We start from the raw sequence: 25662 nt of genomic DNA, 5'->3' as shown, positions 1-25662 counted from the left end.
TTTAGAATAGTTTTATAAAATAAGTTTTGAGAAAAAAAGTTAGTTTGAATGATTGTTCTGAAAAAAAATCGTACGTATTTGAAAAGACAGAGAATGAAGAGCAAAACTCCGATAATTATTCAACTCCTAAATTTAAAATCAGACAGATTATAAAGCCTTTTAACAAAATTTTGAAGCAGTAGCAGCACAAGATATATAACAAAACCCATGGGCATTAAAATATAAATTACTGAAAAAGAAAGGAATTGATTATTCAATAATGGAAAAGAAAGCATATGTTGGATGCAAAACATGCATTGCTGGTGAGATGGAGTAAATTCTTGGCAAGTTGGCAAAAAAGAAATCTTGGTATAGCTTTTGTGGGGGCCAAAGCAAATTTAAAGAACGAGCAGTGAGTGCATTTCATGAATTCTTTTTCCTTTTTCTTTTTTTTTTCCTTTTTAAGCTCAAACACTAGACCTTTAATTAGAATCCCCTATTTCATGATATATTTTTTATTTTAAAAAAATACAACAGGTTTATAAATTTCGATGTGATGGCGTAACAATGTTATGCTGCAGAAAATTTAATTCGAAACCTTTCTTTTGGACGATGATTTTCTAGACAATTTAATTTGAAACCTTGCTTGTGGGGGCTGCGGGTTTAGTTTATCTTCACTTCCATGTTATTAAGATTGCCCCCTTGTGATCCAAAGTAAGATAAAGAATCAAACTGATACCGAGTTTAACTTGCAAAGTGAGCGATTCTTTTGAACACAAGGAGGTTGGCAAGGATCGTACTGATTTTTAGAGTGCAAATTAAATATTTTTGGGGGAAATCATTGTGAGGTCCCAATAAAAAATATTATTAATAAAAAAGTCACAACAACAGGTATACGACATGGATTTTGTTGTCATTTTTGGGCATTAGAACTTCTTGTTCACGTATTATGGAACGTTTTGTCAATTACATTCCTTTCTTGTACCCATTATAATAATTTTCCAATATCTTTTGAGTTGATTCGTTGGAAGCGTTCGCAAGAAAGCATATATATGTTCCATATATGGAATACTATATATTCGTTGTTGCTTCTCTGATCTATTTCCAGTATCATAGCTTGCTCGTTGGATCCATTTAAGGTTCAAGATTGACTACTGGTAAGTGTGCATTTCATTCTTAGTATTTATTTTGGCACACGTATTATTGTTTATGCTCTTCTTACGCACAAAGACTCAATTTTACGAATTAATATGATAATGCATTGCAAAATAGTAATATATACCATAAAAATCAGTGCTTCATACAGATCTCTTGTACTCCCAATATGTCAGCATTGCGAGGTAACTTTGAACAAAACTCGCTGATGATGGACTTGGATCCTCTTGTGGGGCTGCACCGTCCTTCACCTCAATTATCATTTAGAGAACTATCAGGTGACATTGAACAATCCTCACCAACGCCACACGAGGAATCAGGAGAATCATAGTACAAATTCTCTCCTTATTTTTGTCTCATTTGGATCAATTAATATATATATAGATAGCATTATGTCTAGGACAAAATTCAAGTCAAGTTGCTCATAGTCATTATGTCAGGTTGTTGAATTGCATATGATCAGGTGTCCTATTTTTTCCATGTCACCATTTAATTAATCAAACATACGCCTCGATGTGATGCTTGTTATTAAAATGGTGTGGATAATTACAGATGATCAGGAAGGAGAATTTAAGTGGAAGTATGATTTGTTCCATGCTTTGAGTAGTAACAACTGGAGTGATGCAAAAGCAATTATGAATCAAAACCCTAATGCTTTGACCACAGTAATTGGTGATCAAGCCAGAACAACACTTCATATGGCTGCAATGCTTGGGCATGTGACCATAGTAGAAGAGTTGCTCAAATTACTGCCTCCACAATTCGTTCTAACTCGTGATTCTAATGGCGATACAGCACTCGTAATCGCTAGTTGGTTTAGTGGAATCACTCAAGTTGCAAAATGCCTCGTAAGCAAGAATAGAGAGATACTTGGCATTTCAAGCAAATTTGATGATCTTCCTGTTATAGTGGCCTTTGACAATGGTCACCAAGAATTGGGACGTTATCTATATTCTGTCACTCCAGTTGAATACCTCAAAGGCCGTTGGGGTTCTAAGCTTCTTCGTGTTTGTTTTCATGCACAATGTTTTGGTACGTTAAATAGTACTCCTCTGGCTTTTAATGCAGGGCCTAATTGAAGAGTTGATTTTAATAACTAAATGTAAGACTTACTTTTCATATTTATCATTTTCCTCCCAAACTATCCCCTTTTAATATTTCCTCAACAATTCTTACCATAATAATTGAAGTCAAAGACTAGGGTATTTTAGGAAAAGTATGTCATATTTATTATAATTAACTAATTTAACTAACTTCTCAAATATAATCAAATTAATTAAATTGGTCATACATTAAGAACCGGATGAGTAGTTCTTTTATTTTATATGTTGTTGACAATTCATGGCATGACTATACATACACACGCACATACTTGCAGATATCGCATTGCATTTGCTTCAACAATGCGAAGAATTGCTTTTAATACCCTTCAATGGTGGAGCTTGGACGCCAATTCATGACATCGCAACCTTGAACACTATTATTCTTAGCCCAGATGAACTTATCTTCTGGAAACGATGGATCTATAATTGTCAGTATCAGTATACTTGGCTTTCAAACGCATTCCTTTCTTTTCCATTATCATATTTAGATTTTGTTTTATGTTATTTTCTCTCCATTATTTAGATTGTAGTATGCAGCATTACGATAGTTGATATAAACTACATATATATTAATATAAAACGTAAATGCGTGTCTCTCTCTCTGACCTATAGATGGAATATAATTTAAAAAAATTATAATCAAGAGATTCTTACAATTGAATAGACTAAAGATCACCTTATATAAAGATAAAATTAAGTGAATTAGGAAAACATGATCCAAAGTACTTTGAATTAGCATAAAGAGCGTATTTTTTAATATGTTGTTTTATCTTACTTATTATCATCATTATTGTTTATGTATCTTTTTAACAACATGATCTTTTGTTCCTTCTTTGCCCATGTAAGATATAAATGTGCCTCCAACCATAGCTATCAATCATGTTCGTGTGAACATCCAAGAAGATAGAAGTCAAGGAGATGAACCAAAACTTACTGATGAGCCAGGTATGTTACGATTCGGAACCCGGAACAGATTAGACTAGAAACTAAAAGGGCTTTTAGAAAAATCAAACGGGTTTCGGACGTCGTAAAAAAGGCTAAAAATATTGATATATATATATATATATATAAATTGACCTTCTCAAAGAAATCAATATATTTTTAGACCATTTGTAAATAAATGGTGTTATTTCAATGACAACTTTATAGCGTTGTTATTATGTTGGCACTTAAATTCGCTATTGATTTATTCCTTACACACACATATACGCACACAAATGCGTGCGTACAATTATTTTCATTAAAATTTTATTTAATTATGATGAATAAGTTTGACCACCAGTCTAATAGGTCGAAACATTGCATTTTGGCAATTTCGCATTTATGATTGATCAAAACCATGATAGGGAATTGAACTCAGCAATAATTGGAACTCTTCTCTTTGATTAATAGTATGTTGTATCTCTTCAATAAAAAGATTTTTATTTTAACATTAGTTCAGAAAAGGGATAAAGGATTGGGTGTTAATTAACAGGGCATGGATTGCTACTAAGGCTCATCACTTCCGCTGATGATTTTGTAGCTGTGGATATGCTAACTTTCATATATTTCTTCAAAGAATTATGTACTTGTTCACACTTACTCTTAATTCTCATACATCAAATTAAACTAACTAAAAGATCCATGTGCCTACGTGTGAATGTAGGAATTAAGAAGATACAAGCTAAAAATGTTGCATGCACAAGCAGATGAGCTTCTTCGCCTGGTTTGTAAGAATGCAAGGAAAGCATACCTAAAGGGATTTATAGAGGAGCCTTTTAAGTCTTGCTGCTAAAGAAGGGAATGTCGAGTTTGTGTTTCAAGTATCAAAAGTAATCCCAGAGATCTGCACCAATCCAACATTTGGTTCGTGTTTCAATGAAGCTCTTGATTATCGACAAGCTAAGGTTTTCAACCTTATCCATGGGCTTCGCTTCAAGCATGTCCTGGTAACATTTATAGGTGATGGTGGAAATGACTTGATGCATAGGGCAGCTATGAAGGCTCCTGATCACGTTCTTAATCGCATCTATGCATCTACACTGCAAATGCAAAGAGAATTACAATGGTTTATGGTTAGAGATAGACGTACTATTTCTTGAGTCGTAATCTCTTAAAAGATTGAATCTATTCTAAGTGTTGCATAAATAATTAAATATTGTTTGCAAGCAAGTATGTGAGAATGTTCCCCTATGATTTTCACTTTCTTTGGAGGCACAATGAGTGTTCTAGAATCATTGAAAGGCATCACAAAGAAAGTAAATCTCATGAGGCCTGGCTTTGAACTAAAGTTCCACTTTCTTTCCAGACCGTTTTCTCACGACTGGATATAGTAGTAGTCTAATAATTTTGATAATAACTACTTTTTGAAACAAATGCGGGAGGTTGAGAGTTTAACACCTCCAAGCTTTAGGGGACTTCGAAACAAGGATGGTATGACAGCTGAAGAACTATTTAGAGAAAGTCACAAAGAGTTAATCAAGCAAGGAAAGAAATGGATAAAGGCCTCATCATCTTCATGCTCAGTTGTTGGTGCCCTAATTGTGACCATTATGTTCGCAGTACCTTTTACAGTTCCAGGTGGAAGTGATCAAACTACTAGAGACCCCCTATTTATCAAACAACCATTTTTCACGGTTTTCATATTCTCAACCATATTATCTCTTCTCTCTTCTTCATCTTCAGTTTTAATGTTTCTAGCCATCATTACCTCTCAATACTCAGACGAAAAGTTCCTTAGATCCTTACCAACAAAATTGATTTCGGGTCTTTCTTTTCTTTTCATCTCCATAGTAGGCATGATGATAGCATTTCTTTCTACCATTCGTCTAATGTTAAAGCATACAAACTACTCATGGGGTCTCCTTCCCATTATCATACTTGCAAGTGTTCCGGTCTTCCTCTTTGTGCTGTCACAATTCCCTCCTCTTCTTCACACTTTTGTTTCCACGTATGGGAGTATCTTTGACAGGAAAGGGAAGCCGTGGCCATGAGACGGATCTGTAATTGATGTACCACTTTGTTCTTATATTATTTGAATAATTACGATTTGATGTTTCTTTTCAATTACATTGGCATGAACTTTAATATGGGAAAGGAGGCCGTGACTGTGAAATTGGCTTCTTTTAATTGAGATGTTTCACTGTCTCTTGTCAATTGCATTGGGTAATTACTCATGGTCATTGTTTGCCAGCGTGCATTTAATGAAACTCTAATAATCCAAGCTTTCTTATAATTCTTGAAATAGTGAACGAATAAACTTGACGTAAGTGATGAGTTTTTATCAGAGAATTGCTGATTGTGACTTTAAATTGATGCGTTTAGAACGGTCGGAGCTTCCTCTTGTTTTTTTTTGCCCCCCTACAGAATTCTTTTTCAAACTAGGCGGTGGGGATTGTGCGTGGTCATTCTCCGAGGGGAAGATCGTAATACTCAAGTATGGTGCATTATTGAGAGACAAATCAATATTATATTAGATTTTACAATCTTTTGTAGTTATAAGTCATAAATTTATATATTTTTATCATATTAGCTTAGATATTTTAGTGATGAATTGCACCTAATTAAACTTAATTAGAGTATATTTTATTTTATGAAAATCAATTAGTCAAATCTTAAAAATTTATTATTAAATTGGCAGGTCCATATTAGCAGGTTTAGGAAAAACCAAGAAAAGAGTCCAAATCTCTTGAAAGCATCAACTCCTCGCTCAGTCTTCTCTAAAAAGCAAGCCCCAGCACAAGAAAGATACTTCTAAGAACCACCCAAAAGTGAAGAACGGCAGCCAAGGTCAAGTTTGAGGCCTTAAAACTTAGAATTTTTTGATTGAGCACTGCTATGCATTTTGCTGTCAACAACTGTACCGCAGCCAGGTTTGCTTTTGTTTGAGTTAGGCCATAGCCGGGTCAGAATGAGCCGCAGCTCATTTAACCTTTAGAAAATTTTGTTCTTTTAGCTTTAATAAGGAGTTTCGCCAATGATTGAGCCTCTATTTGTTTTTTTTAATCACCTTAATGTGATTCTAAAGCAACTTTGATCTTTAAATGTTTCAGAAGCCTTCCCTAGTGGCTTGACATAATTAATCTTGGACCAAAATATACCTTGCAAAAGTAACAAACTTTATAAGCTCAAAGCTAATTAACAAGGATAAAAGCCAAAATATGCATAAATATATTTAAGAGTGCATAAAACTTAAAGGGAAAAAAAAGCTGAAATAGCATGAAATTCAAGAGGTTAACAGTTATATATCTAAACTATTAGATGAGTTTTGAGTAGAGATAATTCTTTTAGAAATTTCGCTGATTAAATGGAAAAAAAAAAAAAACTGTTACAAGAAATGCCGCATATATGACTAATCTTTTCAAATTGATACCACTTTAATTGACAAGGCCAGTGATTACTTTTAAGATATAACATTACGTAGACTTGTTTGTGTTTTTATGGAAACTAGCATGTACTTCCCACGCGATACGCGGGGCTCATATTTTAGAATTTTTTTATTTTAATTTGTTAAAGAAACTCTCATTCCACTGCAAATAACTATATTCTTATAATCCAAAACATTTCATGAATTCACTATAATATATTATTAACTACTACATTATATTTAAATGATTATGTTTGTTTCATTACATTTGTAGCTTGTGCAAACTAATTAATTTAAAATAACTTCTTAGTATTAATTAGATGGGAGTTATAACGTTTTAGCCTTCAATACACGGTAACAATCATAGTGTGTACCTTATCTTTTAACACCATACTCCCACCTAACATTTGGATATCATATTATTTGCAAATTGCTACATCTTCAAATAGTAGTTAATTTTTTACAATATTTTTTGCCATTCTGCACAAATTTTTTCCATCCTGTCATGCTTCTAACTCATATAGAAGATTTATTCAACTTTAACTCTTTACTAAGTATAGGTTCTCCTTTAATATTTCTTTTCAAATAATATAAACTGGTAAAATGTTGATTCAACATCATGATTGATGTACTCAAACTAATTTTAAAATTAAGAAAGTAGTATTAGCACGTAGGAAAAGTGATCCTAAAAAAAGCTGAAACAATTCTTGTGCTGATCATTTAGTGAAACCTACTCATACTAGTAATAACATATTTTATATCCTTGATCATTCTCCACCTATTTATCCTTTAGGCAGAGGTTGATGAGGGGTGTTGGTTATGCTTTCCCCTTAGGATTCTTTTTTTTTTTTTTTGTAGTTTTTAGTTTCCCCTGTTCTTTCTTTAACGTTCTTAGCTTCCAGTTTTTATTTAAAAATCAAAAAGCTGAAACAGGCAAGACAAATAAATCAATTACCAATAAGAAGCAAACTTATAAAATTATTGAAACTAAAAAATTAATTGTACCTGATACTTTTAGTATTTCAAAGTTATAAAAATATTATAGCACACATAATGTAGGATGAATAATAAGAAGAAAAAATGGTCCTTGCTATTTATGGATAAAAAGTAACCATGACCTGATGGTAAGGGAGGCTGCATGGTATGGGGTAAGTATAATTAAGGAGAAATCTATTAGCATGACTTGTTTTCTGACATCACATTCCTTTGTGTTTTAGTTACCAAATGGATGTGGTCCGCATGGTTTTTGCTTGCATGAAGCTCCGCGGTGAGCTTTACCCGAGTTGTTTTTGGTGGGGTGGCCACTAAGTTCAGTGTTTTTTTAAGCAAAAAACGTTCGGTGAGTGTTAAAGGTTAAACTTGATGAGAAAATTTTTTTTCCTCGTTATACACAAGTTTTTTTTTTTTTTTTTTTACTCAAGACAGTTATAGTGGTAAGAAGATTTTGAATGTATTTATTGTTTTGGAAAAACGAACTCCTAAATGCCCAAGGACCAGGTCGGATGGGGAATCGAGTAAAGGGGTGCATTAATTTATGTAAGAATATATGAAGCTATTATATTTTTATTTTAATTAAAAAAAGAACTTATGCCGTTCGAGTTAAAAATATGATCTTAAAATAAAAACAAATCTCTTGAATTTCTTTCAACATGATAACATTGTCTCTTTACATGCTTTTCCTAACATAATACATGCAAACTTCTAAATATCTCCTTGTTAACAATATTGGTTGCAAACTTCAAACACTCATTTTCACTACCATGCATAACAATAATATTGTTAAAGTGATTTGATACCCATGTGATGGATGTCATTACATTGTATCATAACCAATAAAATCGTGATTTGAAGGCAAAGGACTGATGAATAAGGGGGAAAATCATTAGATTATATTATCGTAACTACATATGCAATAAAAAAAAATCTTACTTAAAAGATAATTAGATTTTGCTTAAATGAATACCATATATGACAGTACATCACAAACCATGCATGATAGCACTGAAATAAATACCACACATTTGTGATAATGTTCAAAAAAATATATACATATATAAGTCAAAAAATTTTGAGTAGATATATATATTTTTAATTCATTTTCCACACATCGCAATTGAAATGAATCATCATTACCTTAAAAAAAGGTCATTCTCTATTGGGCTTATTCCAGAACAATACAATCAAAATATGTGAAACTAATAAACGAATTTAGTGATATTCTTTATAGTACTTAATTTATTATTAGCTACTTATTATTATTTGTAATAACTAATTAATAAATACTAATAATTGTTGGCCATAAATACTTGATTAATAATTACTAATTCTTAAAATTATTTCTACACAAATTATGATAATATCTAGAGAGCATGCATAACATCAAATGTTTCTCAAAATAAACAAAATAAAAAAATATGGAATGGTTTTACATTACATCTTAAGTAGAACATGACTTGTAGGTTGCCGAAAATTCTCATTTTATTATGTTAACATTTAATATAGATACATTTATTATATTGTGAACTAAAAGTTAGATTCATTAAAATAAAAAATAAAAAATCTACCCAAATTTATTTAGCCATCAATTAGTCAATTAAATTAATCATGCTATTTGCATGATTCACTATAATAATCTATCACACCACAGCTTTAGTTCCTTCTAATTTTTCTTAACGCAACATGCTTGTACCAAGTTTTTCAGTGATTTACTGAAGATAATTAGGATTTAAGACGTCCAGGTAATAGAGTAGCATAATTAATTGGAAATAGGCAGAACTATACATTAACATTCGGTGTCATAACTATGACAATGCAATGACTAAAGAAACGATGGATAATGACAAATATATATGAGAAAGCTGTATTGATTTTATAGATATTCCTCAACGGCCATATGATCCGATAGTACAAAATCAATGAGGAAATAGTACAAGCTTTCAGGAAATACGAAAAGAAATGTCAGAGTTTGCAGAAAGGAAATAAGGAAAGATTCCTCCAGGGAGAGAGAGAGAGTCTTCAATAAAATATTCCACACCAATCCTTACACTCCCTCGTCCTATTATAGTCATGCGTCATTCTCCAATTCACGAAGCTTCCAGCTTTTCTTCTTAATCCTCAAGCTTCTCCGGACTGGTTCATTTTGGGCCAGCTTCTCTTGCAACTTTGGGCCTGGGTTCGTTACATCACCCCCTCCATTGAAATGAACCTTGTCCTCAAGGTTCAAGGTTGGACACAGCTGTTGCAAGTCTTGCTCAAATTCCCAAGTGTGTTCAGACGTTCCGTCCCATTGGACCTGAAATTGTCGCATCCACTGCCCATTCTGCTGTACCCAGCTAATTCCCACTGGTTGACTAATTGGCCCTTCTGGCACTGTTAACAGGGGTAATGGCAAGCGAGTGGCCGTATCATCGCCGTGAAATTTTTTCAACATAGAGACATGGAACACCGGATGAATCCTTGCATAATCAGGAAGCTGGACTTTGTAAGCAACAGACCCAATATGCTCAACAATGGGAAAAGGGCCAAAATAATGCGTAGCTAGTTTCTGAAATTTCCGTAGTTGCACGGAGTGTTGTCTGTAAGGTTGCAATTTTATCAGAACCAAATCTCCCACCTGAAACTCCACTTCTGTTCTTTTCTTATCTGCGTAAAGCTTCATACGCTGTTGAGCCTTTTTGATGTTGGATTTCAAGATGTCTAATACCTCGTCCCTCTGCTCTAATTGCTGATGAATATCGAGAGGTGTATCCTCTGCTGAACTATGTCGTAACAGGGGAGGGGGATCCCTACCATAAACGACCTTGAAGGGAACCATTCCAATTGAGGAATGAAACGAAGTGTTGTACCAAAATTCTGCCCAGGGTAAATAATTAAGCCATTTTCTGGGAAAATCAAACACAAAGCATCTCAGATACATTTCAACACATTTATTTAGGGCCTCTGATTGCCCATCCGACTGGGGGTGGTATACAGAACTGAAACATAGTTGTACACCTTGTAACTTCATAAATGCTTCCAGAAAGCACTAGTGAAGGTCCGATCTCTATCTGATACAATTGTTCTTGGCAGCCCATGCAGTTTAATAATATTGTGCAAAAAAACTTCAGCAACTATTTGACTGGAAAAATGGCTCGGTAGAGGAATGAAATGGGCATACTTAGACAATCTATCAACCACTAACATAATAACTAAATAGCCTTTCACAATTGGAAGCCCCACTATAAAATCCATAGCAACATCTTCCCAAATCCGTTCAGGAACAGATAATGGCTGAAGCAATCCTGAAGGGTGTAGTTGTGACAGTTTTGCCCGCTGACATACAGCACAATTCCGAATGTAATTTCTAATATCCTTCCGCATCTTGGTCCAAAAATAAAGTCTGGCAATTCTGTGAAAAGTGCGAAGGAATCCTGCATGCCCTCCTGTTATAGAGGAATGAAACTCATCTAAAATCATCTTCAGCAATTATGCATCATCGTGTGGGATTACCAGGCGATGTTTCCAGTATAAATCTTGATCACAAAGATGGAAGTGTTTCATCGAGCTCGGATCTTTTTCTAATTTTTCCTTCAATTGTAAAATCAAAGAAGAAGTTCGTACCCTGGTGTATATGTGATCCATGAAAGTATTCTCCACCGTAGTTAGCGCCATACAAGATACTCTAGACAAGGCATCGGCCACCTGATTCGTTCTGCCTGGTTTGTATTCAATATCAAATTTATAGCCCAACAGTTTGGGTAGACAGGCTACTTGCTCTGGTGTCTGGATGGTTTGGTCATTAAGGTGCTTTAAGCTGTCATGATCTGTCCGTATGATAAAATGGTGCCCCAATAAATAATGACGGAATCGAGAGACTGCTTCTGTGATTGCGTATAATTCTCGAACATACACTGATTGTGTCTGCATCCGAGGAGATAATTTCTTGGAGAAAAAAGTAATTGGGTGTTGATCTTGACTCAATACTGCTCCGATTCCCACACCAGAAGCATCTGTCTCCAGTACAAAAGATTTCTGAAAATTCGGCAGCACTAAGACAGGAGCCGGAGTGAGTGCTTGTTTCAGGGCTCCAAAGGCTTCTTGGGCTTAGGGGCTCCAATTAAATGAATCCTTCTTTAATAATTCAGTGAGTGGCCCAGCAATCGTGGCGTACTTGTTGATGAACTTTCGGTAGTATCCGTTGAGGCCCAGGAACCCCTTTAATTGAGTGACATTTATAGGTATGGGCCATTCTTGAATTGCTCAAATCTTCATCGGATCCATTTCCACTCCTTTAGCTGACACTACATGCCCCAAATACTCAATCTTTGTTTTACCGAATGCGCACTTGGACCTTTTTGCATATAGCCAGTGTTCAACCAACACTTTCATCACCAATTCCAAGTGTCGTAGATGTAATTCCCAAGTGGCACTATATATTAAAATGTCATCAAAGAATATTAAAACAAATTTCCTCAAAAAGGTTGGAACACTGAATTCATTAGAGCCTGGAAAGTTGCTGGCGCATTTGTTAATCCGAATGGCATTACAAGCCACTCATATAATCCTTGATGAGTGCGAAATGCCGTCTTCTCTCTGTCCACTTCTCGCATTAGAATCTGATGATACCCAGACCTAAGGTCAAGCTTAGAATAATAAGTGGACCCATATAGTTCATCTACTAATTCATCAACCGTGGGCATAGGAAAAGCATCCTTGACTGTGACAGTATTTAACGCCCTATAATCTATACAAAACCTCCACGTTCCATCCTTCTTTTTCACCAATATCACAGGGGCGGAGAATGGGCTATTGCTAGGTCGAATTAAACCTTCCTGTAATAATTCTTGAACCATGTTTTCAATCTCTGTTTTCTGACTTACTGGGTACCGATATGGTTTCACTTTTACCAGCCCCGTTGATAGATCCTGATTTTAAGATATTATTTGATATCTTTTTGAAGATATTTATCATTAAAGTGGGATAAATTGTATTGATTGTGGGTATTTTGAATCAAATACTGATTGCATGAAATTAGAGATTTAATAGGAGATCTTATCATATTTTTATCTCTTTTTAAATAATTGATTTTGGATTTGGTGATAGTATCTCAATTTATCTTTTGCAGGCCTTAAAAATAAGGAAATAAAGATAATGGGAAAACTGAAAGGAAGGAAATAAAAAAATACAAAAAGGAAAAATTGGAGACACAGCTTGAATGACATCAGATTATGATATTATCTATATTTTTATGGATCCAAAAAGAGGCCATGGAAATTTTCTACACAAATCCTTCATATTTGATTTGGATATATATTATATCCCATCCTTCACACAAGTACGATCAGCCGCCCCCCTATTCCATTCCTATATATACCACCGTACACACATCATATTGACATGCCTCACACCACCGACTCGTAATCATTAAAGCCTTCAGATCCTCTCACGCATACACACCTCCGCCGCCACACAATTCAATTTCCTTCTCCACCAGTTTTCGTCTTTTCCCCTTTCGGCCATATTCACACCCTATTCATATCCATATACACATGCCACGAGCACTCAATATCTTTCTCACCCCCAGTTTTCGTCTTTTCTTCCTTCAACCAATCACCATCATCACCGTCGACTCATATTCCTTGTATTCTTCTACAAATAATCTTCACACCCACTTTCTCACCAAAGCCTTCATGGATTCTCATTGCTTCAAATATATTGCGAATTCTTCTAGAGCTATGAGAAGCTACTCCTCCATCTTCAAGAAGCACAAGAGAATTAGCCTCTCACACCCACTTTAAAGGGTTGTAATGATGGAATTAGGCCACATGGAATGAATGAGAAAAATGACAAGAACTATGCATGCACATATGAATGATAAGCATCTTAAATACCACTAGATATTTCATAAAATCATGTCTCACAGAGCTACTTTTGCTATTTCACAGAATCCAAAGGAATGCCTTATTTCCCATACTTTTTTTTTTTTAACTTTTCTATTCTTTTTCTGTTTTTTTTTTGTTTTCTTTTCATATTCAACTTTTTTTTCTCACTCCTCTCTTTTTTTTTTCTTTTTTTTTTTTTGAAATTGGCATTCAAACACATTATGAAAGATAGTAGCAACATTCTATGATATGACAAGTCATGAGTATGTTAAGATGCTTTGAGAATGCAATTGAGATGTACATGCATTGTCGCTTGTCGAAAACGAGAATAAAATGAAAATGAAGGCTCAAAAGGGGTATGCAATGGATAAAAATGATAGAGGTTTGTGTTTGGGATAATAGGGTTATAAATATGAATGCCTCAATCACTTTTATCATATAATCACAATGTAATTAGACTAAGAGTTGAAACAAGTTCTGCAGAATGAAAAATTAAGTTGATAATCACACACAAAGAAAGGAAATTAGGCCCAAAAATCTTCCAACAAGGTTTATTCTCTCATGTTTACTCACATTGGCTAATTAGACACTAAACTAATCACAAAGCATTAATCAAACTACTCAAATTATTAGCTGTAGGAGTATCATAAATCAAAGCATAATTCTCTTGAACAAGCATAACTCCCATATGAACAAGCATAACTCAAAATTAAACTAGTGAAAGGCTCTCTCTCTGTTTTTTTTTTCCAAAACAGAGTAGCAATAGTCAAAGTACGGGGCATAGTGAGCAACAGAATCAACAATACTAATGGCAGAATCAGCAGGGCTCAATCAATCAAAGGATTTCAGTATGAAGTAGAAAGGCTCACAAATGTAGAACATGGAGGTCCTCCCCCACACTTAGCCAATACATTGTCCTCAATGTATTTCAAAACACACTATCCTTACCAGACTCCCATGTAAAGACTAAGTGTTGAGTGGATAAAGCAGAAAGCTTGGAGCATTTATTAACTAACAAGAAGGGGAAAGGAAAAAAAAAACTAATCCTAACTACTACTACTGGAATGGCCCTCCCCCCACACTTATCTCAAACATTCATGTTCAAAACATTTCACAGGCAGACATATGCATGATATGAGAGATAGAGAGAGGAAAGGGACAACCTGGCCTCATGGAGGTTTTGTACTGTCGTGGTAGAGTTTGAGAAGGTGTCCATTGACTTTGAATTCTGATCCACTAGCCTCATCAAGTAGCTCTACCGTCCCGAAGTCATGCACTTTGGTGACTTTGTATGGCCCATCCCAACGGGTTTTAAACTTTCCTGGTTTGAGTGCAAATCAGGCTTTGAAAAGTAGTACTTGGTCACCAGCTTGAAAGTGCTTTCGCAGTATCTTCTGGTCATGAATCTGCTTGGTTTTCTCTTTATATATGCGGGAACTCTCATAAGCGTACAACCGCATCTCTTCTAGTTCCTGTAACTGCAACTTCCTGTAACTGCAACTTCCTGTCTAGACCAGATTCCTCTAGGTCCATATTGCACATCTTCACTGCCCAGTAGGTCTTATGCTCCAGTTCAACCGGAATATGACATGCTTTCCTATAAACAAGCCGGTATGGGGACATTCCTATTGGTGTTTTGAAGGCAGTTCTATATGCCCAGAGTGCTTCTTCCAACCTTAAGCTCCAATCCTTTCTTGAAGGCTTCACTATCTTCTCTAAGATCTGCTTGATTTCTTTGTTAGAAACTTCTACTTGCCCATTTGTCTGTCTCTAGTGCCATACTGTTGATCATTTGTAGCAGTTTTCTCAAATAGGTCCCAGGCACCTTGTGGAGTGAGATCGAGTATCGAACCATTAGCAGCAGCATTAATGGTTCTCTGATGAAGTGGCAAAAGACCCTCATAGAAATACTGAACCAAATTAGATTTGGAAATCTGATGATTAGGGCAACGAGCCATCATAGTGAGAAACCTGGTCCAATATTCATAAAACGATTCTCCTTCATCTTTTTGTGCACCAAATATAGCTTTCTTAAGCTTAGAAGATCGGGATGCAGGAAAGAACTTTTCAAGAAATGTTGTCTTGAGTTGCTCCCACGTAAGTGTAGTGTAGTGCTGAGGAAGTGTTCTTAACCATTCTTTAGCTTTTCCTTCCATGGTGAAATGAAAGGTTCTCCTCAAAACTTCCTCGACCTCAGCACCTTAGGGCTTCATGGTGGAACACACCATCATCATGGTCTCAATGTGTCCGTAGGGGTCATCTCCTGAAAGGCCAAAAAATTTAGGCAAAGCATTAATCAAATTTCCTTTAATTTCAAAATTGGCATTAAAATTGTAAAAATCATGAGGATCAAAATTCACAGTAGAGTTGTTTATTTCTCTAAGACTCCTCTGATCTTCACCATTATTCCTAGGTCCGTTATTTTCCCCATGACCATTATTGTCCCTATTGCCCCTATTTCCATTTCCACTATTTTCACCATCACCACTATTCTCAGTACGATCAGCCATGTCTAAAACTTGGTTAGCTGTACTAGGAATGTGTTGTTCTAAAAGAAGTTCCCTATCACTCTTTTGACCCTTTTTCTTATTTTTCCTTTTAAGTTGTTTCAAAGGTATGTCAAACTCAGGATCGTCAAGTAGGGTTCTTTATCTTTGGTCATACACAAAGAAATTCAGAATAGCAATGTGCGAAAATGAATGAAGATTAATGCAAAAATGCAAAATGCAATGCAATATATGCAAATAAGACAAAAAAAATGAAATAATTAAAATGAAATGAGGATTTTTTTTTTGATTTTTTTTTACTGATATGCAAATGCAACCTAAACTAGAAAAAAAAATTCAAAGAAAATATAAAGAAAAGAAAAAAAAAACTGACACTTAGTTTATTAAGGAACTAATTACTTGGCTCCCCGGCAACGGCGCCACTTGATTTAAACCTTTTTAGTCGCCTTGGGTTAAATCAAAAATAAAACCAAATTATGCAGTAAAGCACAACTCGGGTCGAGTCTCTTGAGGAGCCTTTTATTAATTCCTAAGTTAACTAAGTGACAAAGAATAAAAAGGGGGGTTGAAAAAGGATTTTTCAATTAATAAAACTAATTATGAAAATAAGAAATAAATCTAAACTATTTTTTTGGACATTTTTAATAAAGAAAGAATGAAAAATGCAAATTTGAATTTTAGAAAATCAGTAATGAGAATGCTTCTTGAAAACGGAACGTAGCTATCCTTGCTTAATAAGATATGGGAGTAAAATAATACACCAAGTTAAGAAAAACAACCCCAAACACGGTTTGGGTCAAGTAAACTTAACACTTAACTACCCTAAACGCTAGATAGTAATCAAGTTATTAGGTTACTTTTAAAAACCACTTGACGTGCAATTTAAATTGAGTTAATAAAACTTATTTCCCTCTCAAAGAATGCTCACGGAGACACTCAATTGCAATACATCTCAATCATAAAATCTAACAACGTGCCAGATAAAATAATTTTAATAATTGCAAAGGAAATACATATAAATTCAAATCCCAAGTAATACAACTCAAATTAAACTGCAAAAATCCAATTAACAGAAATTATAACGCATAATCTCAGTCTCCAAATCAAATGAAATATTCCTAACACAGGAAAAATCTAATGAAGTCCAAGAGAAAATTAATTGGAAAACTAAATACTCCCCTAGTTGAAGCTCCAAGCTCAAGCTACTCCTCCATCTTCAAGAAGCACAAGAGAATTAGCCTCTCATAGCTCTAGAAGAATCCGCAATATATTTGAAGCAATGAGAATCCATGAAGGCTTTGGTGAGAAAGTGGTGTGAAGATTATTTGTAGAAGAATACTGTACTAAGCAAGAAATCTGAGAGCTCTAAAGAAAGAGCACTACTAGCTAACACTAAAGAGCCTACTGAAGGGCAAGAAGAGGGAAAGAACCATATTGAAGTGATTCCAGATGACAAGTGCACAACATTGGAGCATGGTGAATCAAGCCAACAAGGAACTATCATACATAAAGGTAAGGAGGTAAAAATAAGTGATATTCCTTTCCCTCAATCTTTTCTTAGATCACAAAAGAAAATGCATGATGAACAACATGATAATGAATTGATTGAGATGTTTAGCAAGTTAGAGGTTAACATTCCCTTGCTTCAATTAATTAAGAAAGTGCCACAATATGCTAAATTTTTGAAAGATTTGTGCACTAATAAAAGAAAATTTAAGCCACATGATAAGGTTCAGTTGGGATTGAATGTGTCTGCTATGTTTAAATCCCCTCTCCCAGTCAAGTGTCAGGATCCTGGTTCCTTTACCATACCCTGTACCATTGGCAAGAGTACTATCCCCCATGCATTATTAGACTTAGGAGCTGCTATCAATGTGATGCCTAAGTCAGTTTATGAGTCCTTAAGGGTTAATATTCTTAAACCAACAAACGTAGCACTCCAACTTGCTGATCAGACCATTAGGTATCCACACGGAATACTTGAGGACATCTTAGTAAAAGTAAAAGACCTAGTCTTTCCAGCTGATTTTTATGTGTTGGATATAGCTAGTGAGTCTAAGGGTAATGGTTCTTTGATACTAGGTAGGCCCTTCTTGATGACTGCAAATACTAATATTAACTTGCCAAGAGGGACTATTACTATGTCAGTGGGAGATCATTATGTGCATTTCAACATTAAAGATTCTATGAAAAGATTGTATGAAGATAATTCATTGTTTGGTGTTAGTGTTATTGATGCTTTGATTAATGATGCTTCTAGTGAACATGGGTTATCTCTTACACATGCTCACGCTGATGGTACACATGCTCACGCTGATGGTTATATGCTACCCCCCACTTCTCCATCCCATTCTTCTCCTTCCCCCACGCATGGTGATGACGTGAAGTACTCTACAGTTGCTCATGTGGATTGTACTCTTTCCACACCATGTACTTATGAAGTTAACACATCAGATGTTGCTCCTGTTTCTGATTCAATTCGTTGCTCATGATCACGACTCGGCGGTAACCCATGCGGTTGCTCAAAAACCTCTCCATATCGTTGAAGGATCTGAGCAATGTCCGCCGCTACTTCTTCTTCTGCCAATGTTTCTGCTATGGGGGTTGCGTTCATAATATATATCTCTGCCACAGCGTCAGTCTGGCATAGCCGAACAAGATGATGAAAATTGGCATGGGTCATAGAAGGTCCCCGGTATCCTCTCAACATTACAAATTGTCCATCTTGAAGGAACCTTATAGTAGAAGTACTGTAATCTGCCACATGAGCCCCTAACGTCTCCAACCAGTCTGCCCCCATTACTAAATCTACCCCTGCTATGGGCAACACAAACAGAGTCAGTTCAAGGGTGTGGTCACTTATCTGTATGGGCACATTCATGACTCGCTCATTGCTTCTTAAGATCTGCCCCGTTCCCCCTAATACTCGCAACTCTGTGGTATATTCTACCGGTAATCCTAGGTGCTCCACTATACGAGGGTGTTTAAAGTTATCAGAACTCCCACCATCCAATAATATTTGTACATCAGTTCCATTGATACGGCCATTGAAACGTATTGTGGCGGGGCCCTGAGTTCCTCTTAGAGCGTGTAGTGATAAGTGGTATAGTGTCGCTTCCACCACGGTTTCTTCTTCATTCTGTATCTCTTCATCCCTCTGAGGGTCATCATCACATATCATCATCATCATCTGACGGTTGGGGCATCTATGGTTGGGAGAAAACTTGGCATCGCAAGTGTAGCATAGACCCTTCTCTCTGCGAACTTGTACCTCGGCGGGTGTCAACTTCTTAATTTGAGGAGTATTAGGTGTAGGTAACAGTGGAGGTAGATTAGCTTTTCCTCCTCCCATGGCGGTATGACTGGCACTACTGTTCCTTGACACCATCGTGTTACTAGCTCTGTTAAGGGCGAGCCCACTCGTGCCTGAGCCTCCTCTTTCCTTTGCAACATTTACCCCATATGCTAAGTTCTCATAATAGAGACGAGCTAGCGCCATTGCAGATCGGACTGATGTGGGACGTTGAACCAACACATCCCGCCTTAACTCCATTTTCAGTCCTCCTACGTAACAGTCCAATAATGCCAACTCTGGTACACCCTCTGTACGGTTAGATAGTGCCATGAACTTGGTGTTATATTCATCCAAGCTGTTCTACATGGTCAGCTTAAATAGTTGCGCCCGAGCACATTCAAACCTTGAAGGTCCATATTGATCTTCCACGGCCCTTGCGAGCGAGTCCCAGTCGGTAACTTGGTGTGTCTTCTCCAAAACTTGGAACCATGGCAGTACGTTCCCTTCAAAGTGAACTGACGCTATTATGAGACGTTGTGGGTCTTTGATCTTATAGTATTTAAAATACCGCTCAGCCTTAAAAATCCAGTCTAATGCGTCCGTGCCATCAACCCTGGGGAACTCTATCTTAATCTGCTTCCCCATCGTATGAGTAACGGCCTGGCTCACTGGCTCCTCTTCTGGTACCGAGGGTTCTTTCGAGCTTGAAGATGATTGTTCTACCTTCTGGTGGATGCTGTCCATGGACTTGACTAGCATTTCCAAAAGGCCTTCGATCTTACTGAATCGACCAGTCGCCTCCTCAATAAATTCGTTCGCCTTCTTCATATCAACTTGTAGTTCTTTGAGTCGTGTGTTTTCCGCCATTGCTCTCTCAATGGAAGCACCAGAATGCAATGACTAAAGAAACGATGGATAATGACAAATATATATGAGAAAGCTGTATTGATTTTATAGATATTCCTCAACGGCCATATGATCCGATAGTACAAAATCAATGAGGAAATAGTACAAGCTTTCAGGAAATACGAAAAGAAATGTCAGAGTTTGCAGAAAGGAAATAAGGAAAGATTCCTCCAAGGGGAGAGAGAGAGAGTCTTCAATAAAATATTCCACACCAATCCTTACACTCCCTCATCCTATTATAGTCATGCGTCATTCTCCAATTCGCGAAGCTTCCAGCTTTTCTTCTTAATCCTCAAGCTTCTCCGGACTAGTTCATTTTAGGCCAGCTTCTCTTGCAACTTTGGGCCTGGGTTCGTTACAAACAAGTTGATAATAAGTACCCATTTCCTGAGATTGGCCAAAAACATGATTTCCCAACACACAAAAAAAACTTTCTTTTGGTTGACCTAAAAGAAAAAGGTGGCTATTAACATTGTTATCAACAGGGAGCAGATCTTTTCAGAAGCTATTTTCTCCTCATCCGTCAGAATCTTAACATCCTAGCCATCCAATCCATCGGAGCAGTCACAGGTAGACACGTCAAAAAGTATTGGAAGCCAAAACTCGAATAGGAACCGTCGGATCCTGGCTGCCTATATTTTATGCCTTTAAAACAATAAAACTTCGACGTTCTGCTAGCTGAACTTGGTGAGAAAGCTTCACGCAAGGCAATCTGGTTCATCTTCATATCATATGAAAATGCATTATGATGACCCAAACTGATCTTTACAAGTGATTGAGCCATCTCTTGCTACCATGATAGAAACTCAAGACCATAAGAAATATCAAGACGACAAAGCCAACAAGGGATATAAACATCAGTCGATGCTTTTCCAAGGGAGAATGGGAGATTGAAAAAAAGAAAATAAAAGCTTCATTATAGTTTCAGTATTCCTAAGTTGTTAATAGCAGTAAAGAAGGTCCCTTTCTTGTTTGTTTAATAGCTCATAACAGGAGATCTGCTTCTCGACTGTGTAAGCGAGAGGGAATACAACATTTTATTGTCAAGCTAGCATATGTATATATATAATGCGTTACAATTCCAGCATAAATTGTTGACGCATTAAAATTTGACTGGTGCAGCAAGAAAGCATCGGTAGCCAAAGAAACAAGAAAGAATAAACAATGAAGAAAACAGGGGAACAGTGGCGAAGAATAAGAATGCCTCTGTGTTGATTGAACTGAATCCGTAAAGGCTTATTGATATAGATTACAATTAAGCAAAGCGAAAATTCAAGTCAGAGAACCAATTTTGAGAACGGATGAAAGTTAGTAGTCGACGAAGACGCACTAAGAATGGGAAAAAAATCAATTGAGCGAAGTAAGCATCTAGCAGTCAAATAATAAGGAAGAGAATGATAGAGTAGAAGGGTAAAGATAAGGAAGAGGTGTAATTTGTAATGTAGATGCCAGACCATGGGTGACGACGAAGCTCCTTATTTGCGTCACAGATGGGTTGAAACTCGGATGGCAGAGTGCATTCGCGAAGGTGATAGGGATTTGGCAGGACATGAAACTGAATGGATGGTCAGAATATAACCAGACGGACGGTTTAGATACAATTTTAAAACCCTTGTGACGTGTCTCCTTATGGTTGCTTGGATGGATTGGACGGGTAGGATTCAAGGCTTCTGAGAGACGTGGAGAAGCCAACCGCTGGGAGAATCCGAACCCGTATATATTAAGCGTGGTAGTTTATTATCTTTAATTTAAGTTGGCTGTCTTTTTTTGACCAAAAAAAAAAAAAGTTGGCTGTCGTTTCGTTGATTATGCTAAGTAATTGACATAGGCCCAATAAATTGCTCTATAGTCTTTTTCAGAACCTTATCGGATGCCCCCAAGTTTCCGCAATATTGGTCAAATCATAATGCAGTTTTTAAGTGTGGCCCGCAATAGAGATTCGGAGACCCAAAGTACAATTGTAAGAATTAAAAAAATTGATAGGAAAATAAATTAGTAAGCAGGTTGAATCTAACAAAAAGAGTTAATATCTCATAATGTAGTGAATTAAGATTTAAATTTCTACTAAAATATATGTCCATATTTAGTATCCGATAGTACTTGAAAATTGGATTGTCCATGTCAATTTAACTCCAAAATTTTGACAATTAACAATGTCACAGATGCTGCGGCAAAAGAAAAGAATTTGACACTCATTTAAATTGAATATCTCAATAATTGGATCGGACTGAAAAATATTATAATACATCCAGTAATTAATGTTAATATAAGGGCTAAATGTTTTGATGGCAAAAAAATTTTAAAATTTATATGTAACACTCTGAATTTTCTGACGGAACAGAAAAGAACAAATTTATTAAAGTTATTTAATAGGAAAATAAAATTGGAAAAAATTATGAAATATTGATTTTCAGAGTTTAGAAATTTTTTTTGAAAAATTTATTTCCCAAAAATGGCTTAAATAATTTTAAAATAAATTTTTGGAGCAAAAATGCCTTATTTTCCTAGAAAGTTTAAGGAAAAATAATCGGAGGTTTATATTTGAGCCAAAAATTTTAGGACAATTATTTTATAAAGTAAAGAAATTAATTCAGACATAAAATTGTTAAACTGAATTAAAGATTAATTTCTGAAATTAATGGCTATTTTCTTAACAAACTTAAGAAAAATAGTTAGGAGTTGATTTTTAATGTCAAATTTTTAGAAAAATTATTTTATGGGTAAAAAAACTAATGGAGAAGGAAAAATAATTCACACAAAACACTGTGAAAAAGTTTCCGAATTTATTCCATGATTTCAGAAATTTAGTGAAAGGATGAATATCGAAATAAGAAACGATTAAAGGGTAAAATAGTCCTTTCATTTTCGCACCCTTATAATAATATAATCTGATCACAAGCCTTCTCTCTTCTCATTCTTCATTTGTAAATCGTGAGGAAATCCGGCGCGGAACGTCTCCTATTCTTTACCATCCTCTTATCATCCTCTTCTCTAATCGTAACCGTTTATTTCATCTACGGCCAAAAACACAACACACACTTTAACACAACTATGCGTTTTGCCTTCGGACGTGGGTTTCCTCTTTCACTCGCATTGCGCGCATCGACGCTTGGGGCTTTCACTTGACCCTGCCTTACCGCGGCGGATAGCAGCTGAATCTGGCGGAATCTTGCGACTTTCCGGTGGAGTCGATGAATGCCAACCATAGGTTAGTTACCTCATCTTTCACGTGCAATATATGATATCAGGTTGAACTAGAAATGCTTCAAATCTCGTGAACCCACATGTTGCTCTTCTACAATTTCGATCCCTCACCGCCTCATATGGAGGATGCATTTATAATCTTATTTTTTAAATACCTTTCGAAAGATTCAGCCCAGGCGGAATTGTATTGACTTAAAGCTCTTCAACTCTTATTTTTTGAATACATTTATAATCTTATTTTTTGAATACCTTTCGAATACATTTATTTCGAGTGGTGATTACTTTATTTACAGGCCAGATTTCTATTTGTAAATAGAAAAGGAAGTGATGAATATTCTACCATTGACAATTGAGATTCATTTGCTGATTTATGATAAGAACTCCCCTATTTAAGAAAATAGTTTAAAGAAATAAAGAAAATGCGAATTTCTTGTTGATGGATTGTCCATAGCTCGATTGACATGCTAAGTAGTTGTTTGCAATGATTAGGTAATGGAACTGAAGATTTTGAAAATAGAGGTGATTTATTCCCCCAAATTTGTTGTGTGTAATATGACAACAAAACTGTTACTCTGCCCATTGCCTGTGGTGTTGATTCTTAATGGTGGATAGTGAGTTCTTTAGAAGATGGGCTTTTTTAAGGAAAAGAATAAAGAATTAGATAATTCTCAAAGCCAATTGTCTCATCAGGAGGTTTTTAAGCACCTAAAAGATATTGTCGCAATATTACTTATAAACTTGCAGGTGATGCAGAAGAATGAGCAAAAAAGACAGCATTGCAACAAAGTATGAAAAAAAAAAAAGAGGCAACATTATAACGAAACACGAACACCAAATTAATGAGCTAGCTTGACTAGAAAAGTTGAGCTTGGAAGAAGAAGTGCTAAAGTAGAGTTGACATGGGGACTTCATATCTTGGGATTTGTGTTGATATCTGAGCTTGTATCTGTAACATATTGCAACATAGTTTATATGTAGAAATGTAAAGCAATTCTCATGTAATTGAATTTTTTTATTGAGAAAAATTATCTTGACCTTTCCGGTATATTTTCATGTGGTGGTATGATTTACCTTTTGCAAATGCTTGACTAAATTGTAGTGCTTCAAGTGACTTCACATCATGGTCCATTTGAGCCTACAAGCAAAAATAAAATGACAATAACATAACATGTTTGAAATTTCAAATAAACTACTTGGAAACTAGAAATGTAACATTCTCACCATCATTAATGTTGTGAATGTGGTTTGGCTTAGTCCATGCGTCTTTGAGACTAATGAATCCTGTTGCATTGGCATTGATGTATTGAGATAGGTAGATGATGTTGCATTGATGCTAGAGTATTTGACATAGGAAGACCATACTGCGTACGAGCTACTGTATTTGACATGGGAGGGCCATATTGCATAGGAACTGTTGCATTTAACAAAGAGGGGCCGTATTGCATTGGTAGCAGTGCATTTGACATAGTAGGACCATATTGCATTGGCACCAGTGTATTTGACATAGGTGGAATATGTTGCACTGGGGTTGACAGGCTAGCTACCTCTAATGTATTTTCAGTTTCCTGTAACAATATAAAAAAAAAGTATCATTAAAAAACATGATGTCATATTGAAATAGGACAGCAAAAAATATTTATACCTTTGAACATTGTGAAGGCCTATTAGTCGGTTTTTTTGAAGTTCTACTAGTTCTTCTTTTCTGATTAGGCTTCTCAACCCAACTTTTATCAATCTTTTTACGTTCCCTCTTCTTGAATCCAATTCCTTCACCCTCATTCTTACCATCATCATCAACAACGGCACATTTACTACTAACATCATCTGACCAATGTTTAATAAGAAGTTCAGACACTTTCTTACTAAGTTCTAGAACCATTTGATGAACCATAGAGAATGCCTCTGGGCATTCAGATGCATCATTGGCTAATTTTATAAGCATTGGGCACAATTGCCTATATCGATTTGAGCATTCTAGTTTAGGATCAACTTCAATTTCCTTTCCCTTAGAATCATACACCACACCACACCTTGCTTCTCTTGTCCACCTCTTTAAAATATATTTTTGTGGAAGTCGCTTGACATCTTGATCGTACAATATTCTTAGTGCATGACAACATAATATTCCCCACTGTTCAAACTTTTTACAACTACAAGTAATGTTAGGCTCCATGTCTTCTCTTGATGGCTCATATGTCAATCTCCACTCTCCATTTTTGTCAACCCTTGTAATCACATAATCAAACACAATAGCATCAGCCTCTTCATTCTTCTTTCTTTCTTTCTTCTCTTTAATACATGTAGCATC

At 35.7% G+C, this 25662-nt stretch overlaps 1 protein-coding gene and 1 long non-coding RNA gene across 2 annotated transcripts; both read left to right on the top strand.

Moving 5' to 3' along the window:
* Nucleotides 1-4591: 4591 nt before the first annotated feature.
* LOC114749694 (uncharacterized) lies at nt 4592-5209 on the top strand. Its single transcript, XM_028938235.1, has one exon. It carries the CDS (start codon nt 4592-4594, stop codon nt 5207-5209), a length of 618 nt encoding a protein of 205 aa, XP_028794068.1.
* Nucleotides 5210-23288: 18079 nt separating this feature from the next.
* LOC114749693 (uncharacterized) lies at nt 23289-24399 on the top strand. The gene is made up of 2 exons (XR_003740577.1): nt 23289-23358; nt 24099-24399. It is a non-coding gene; the product is annotated as an uncharacterized LOC114749693 (long non-coding RNA).
* Nucleotides 24400-25662: the final 1263 nt, after the last annotated feature.

The sequence above is a fragment of the Neltuma alba genome, unplaced genomic scaffold, assembly GCF_004799145.2.
Source record: "Neltuma alba isolate B1F8T4 unplaced genomic scaffold, ASM479914v2 tig00006126_pilon, whole genome shotgun sequence".
Classification (NCBI taxonomy): Eukaryota; Viridiplantae; Streptophyta; class Magnoliopsida; order Fabales; family Fabaceae; genus Neltuma; species Neltuma alba.
This window is presented reverse-complemented; position numbering and strand designations above follow the sequence as displayed.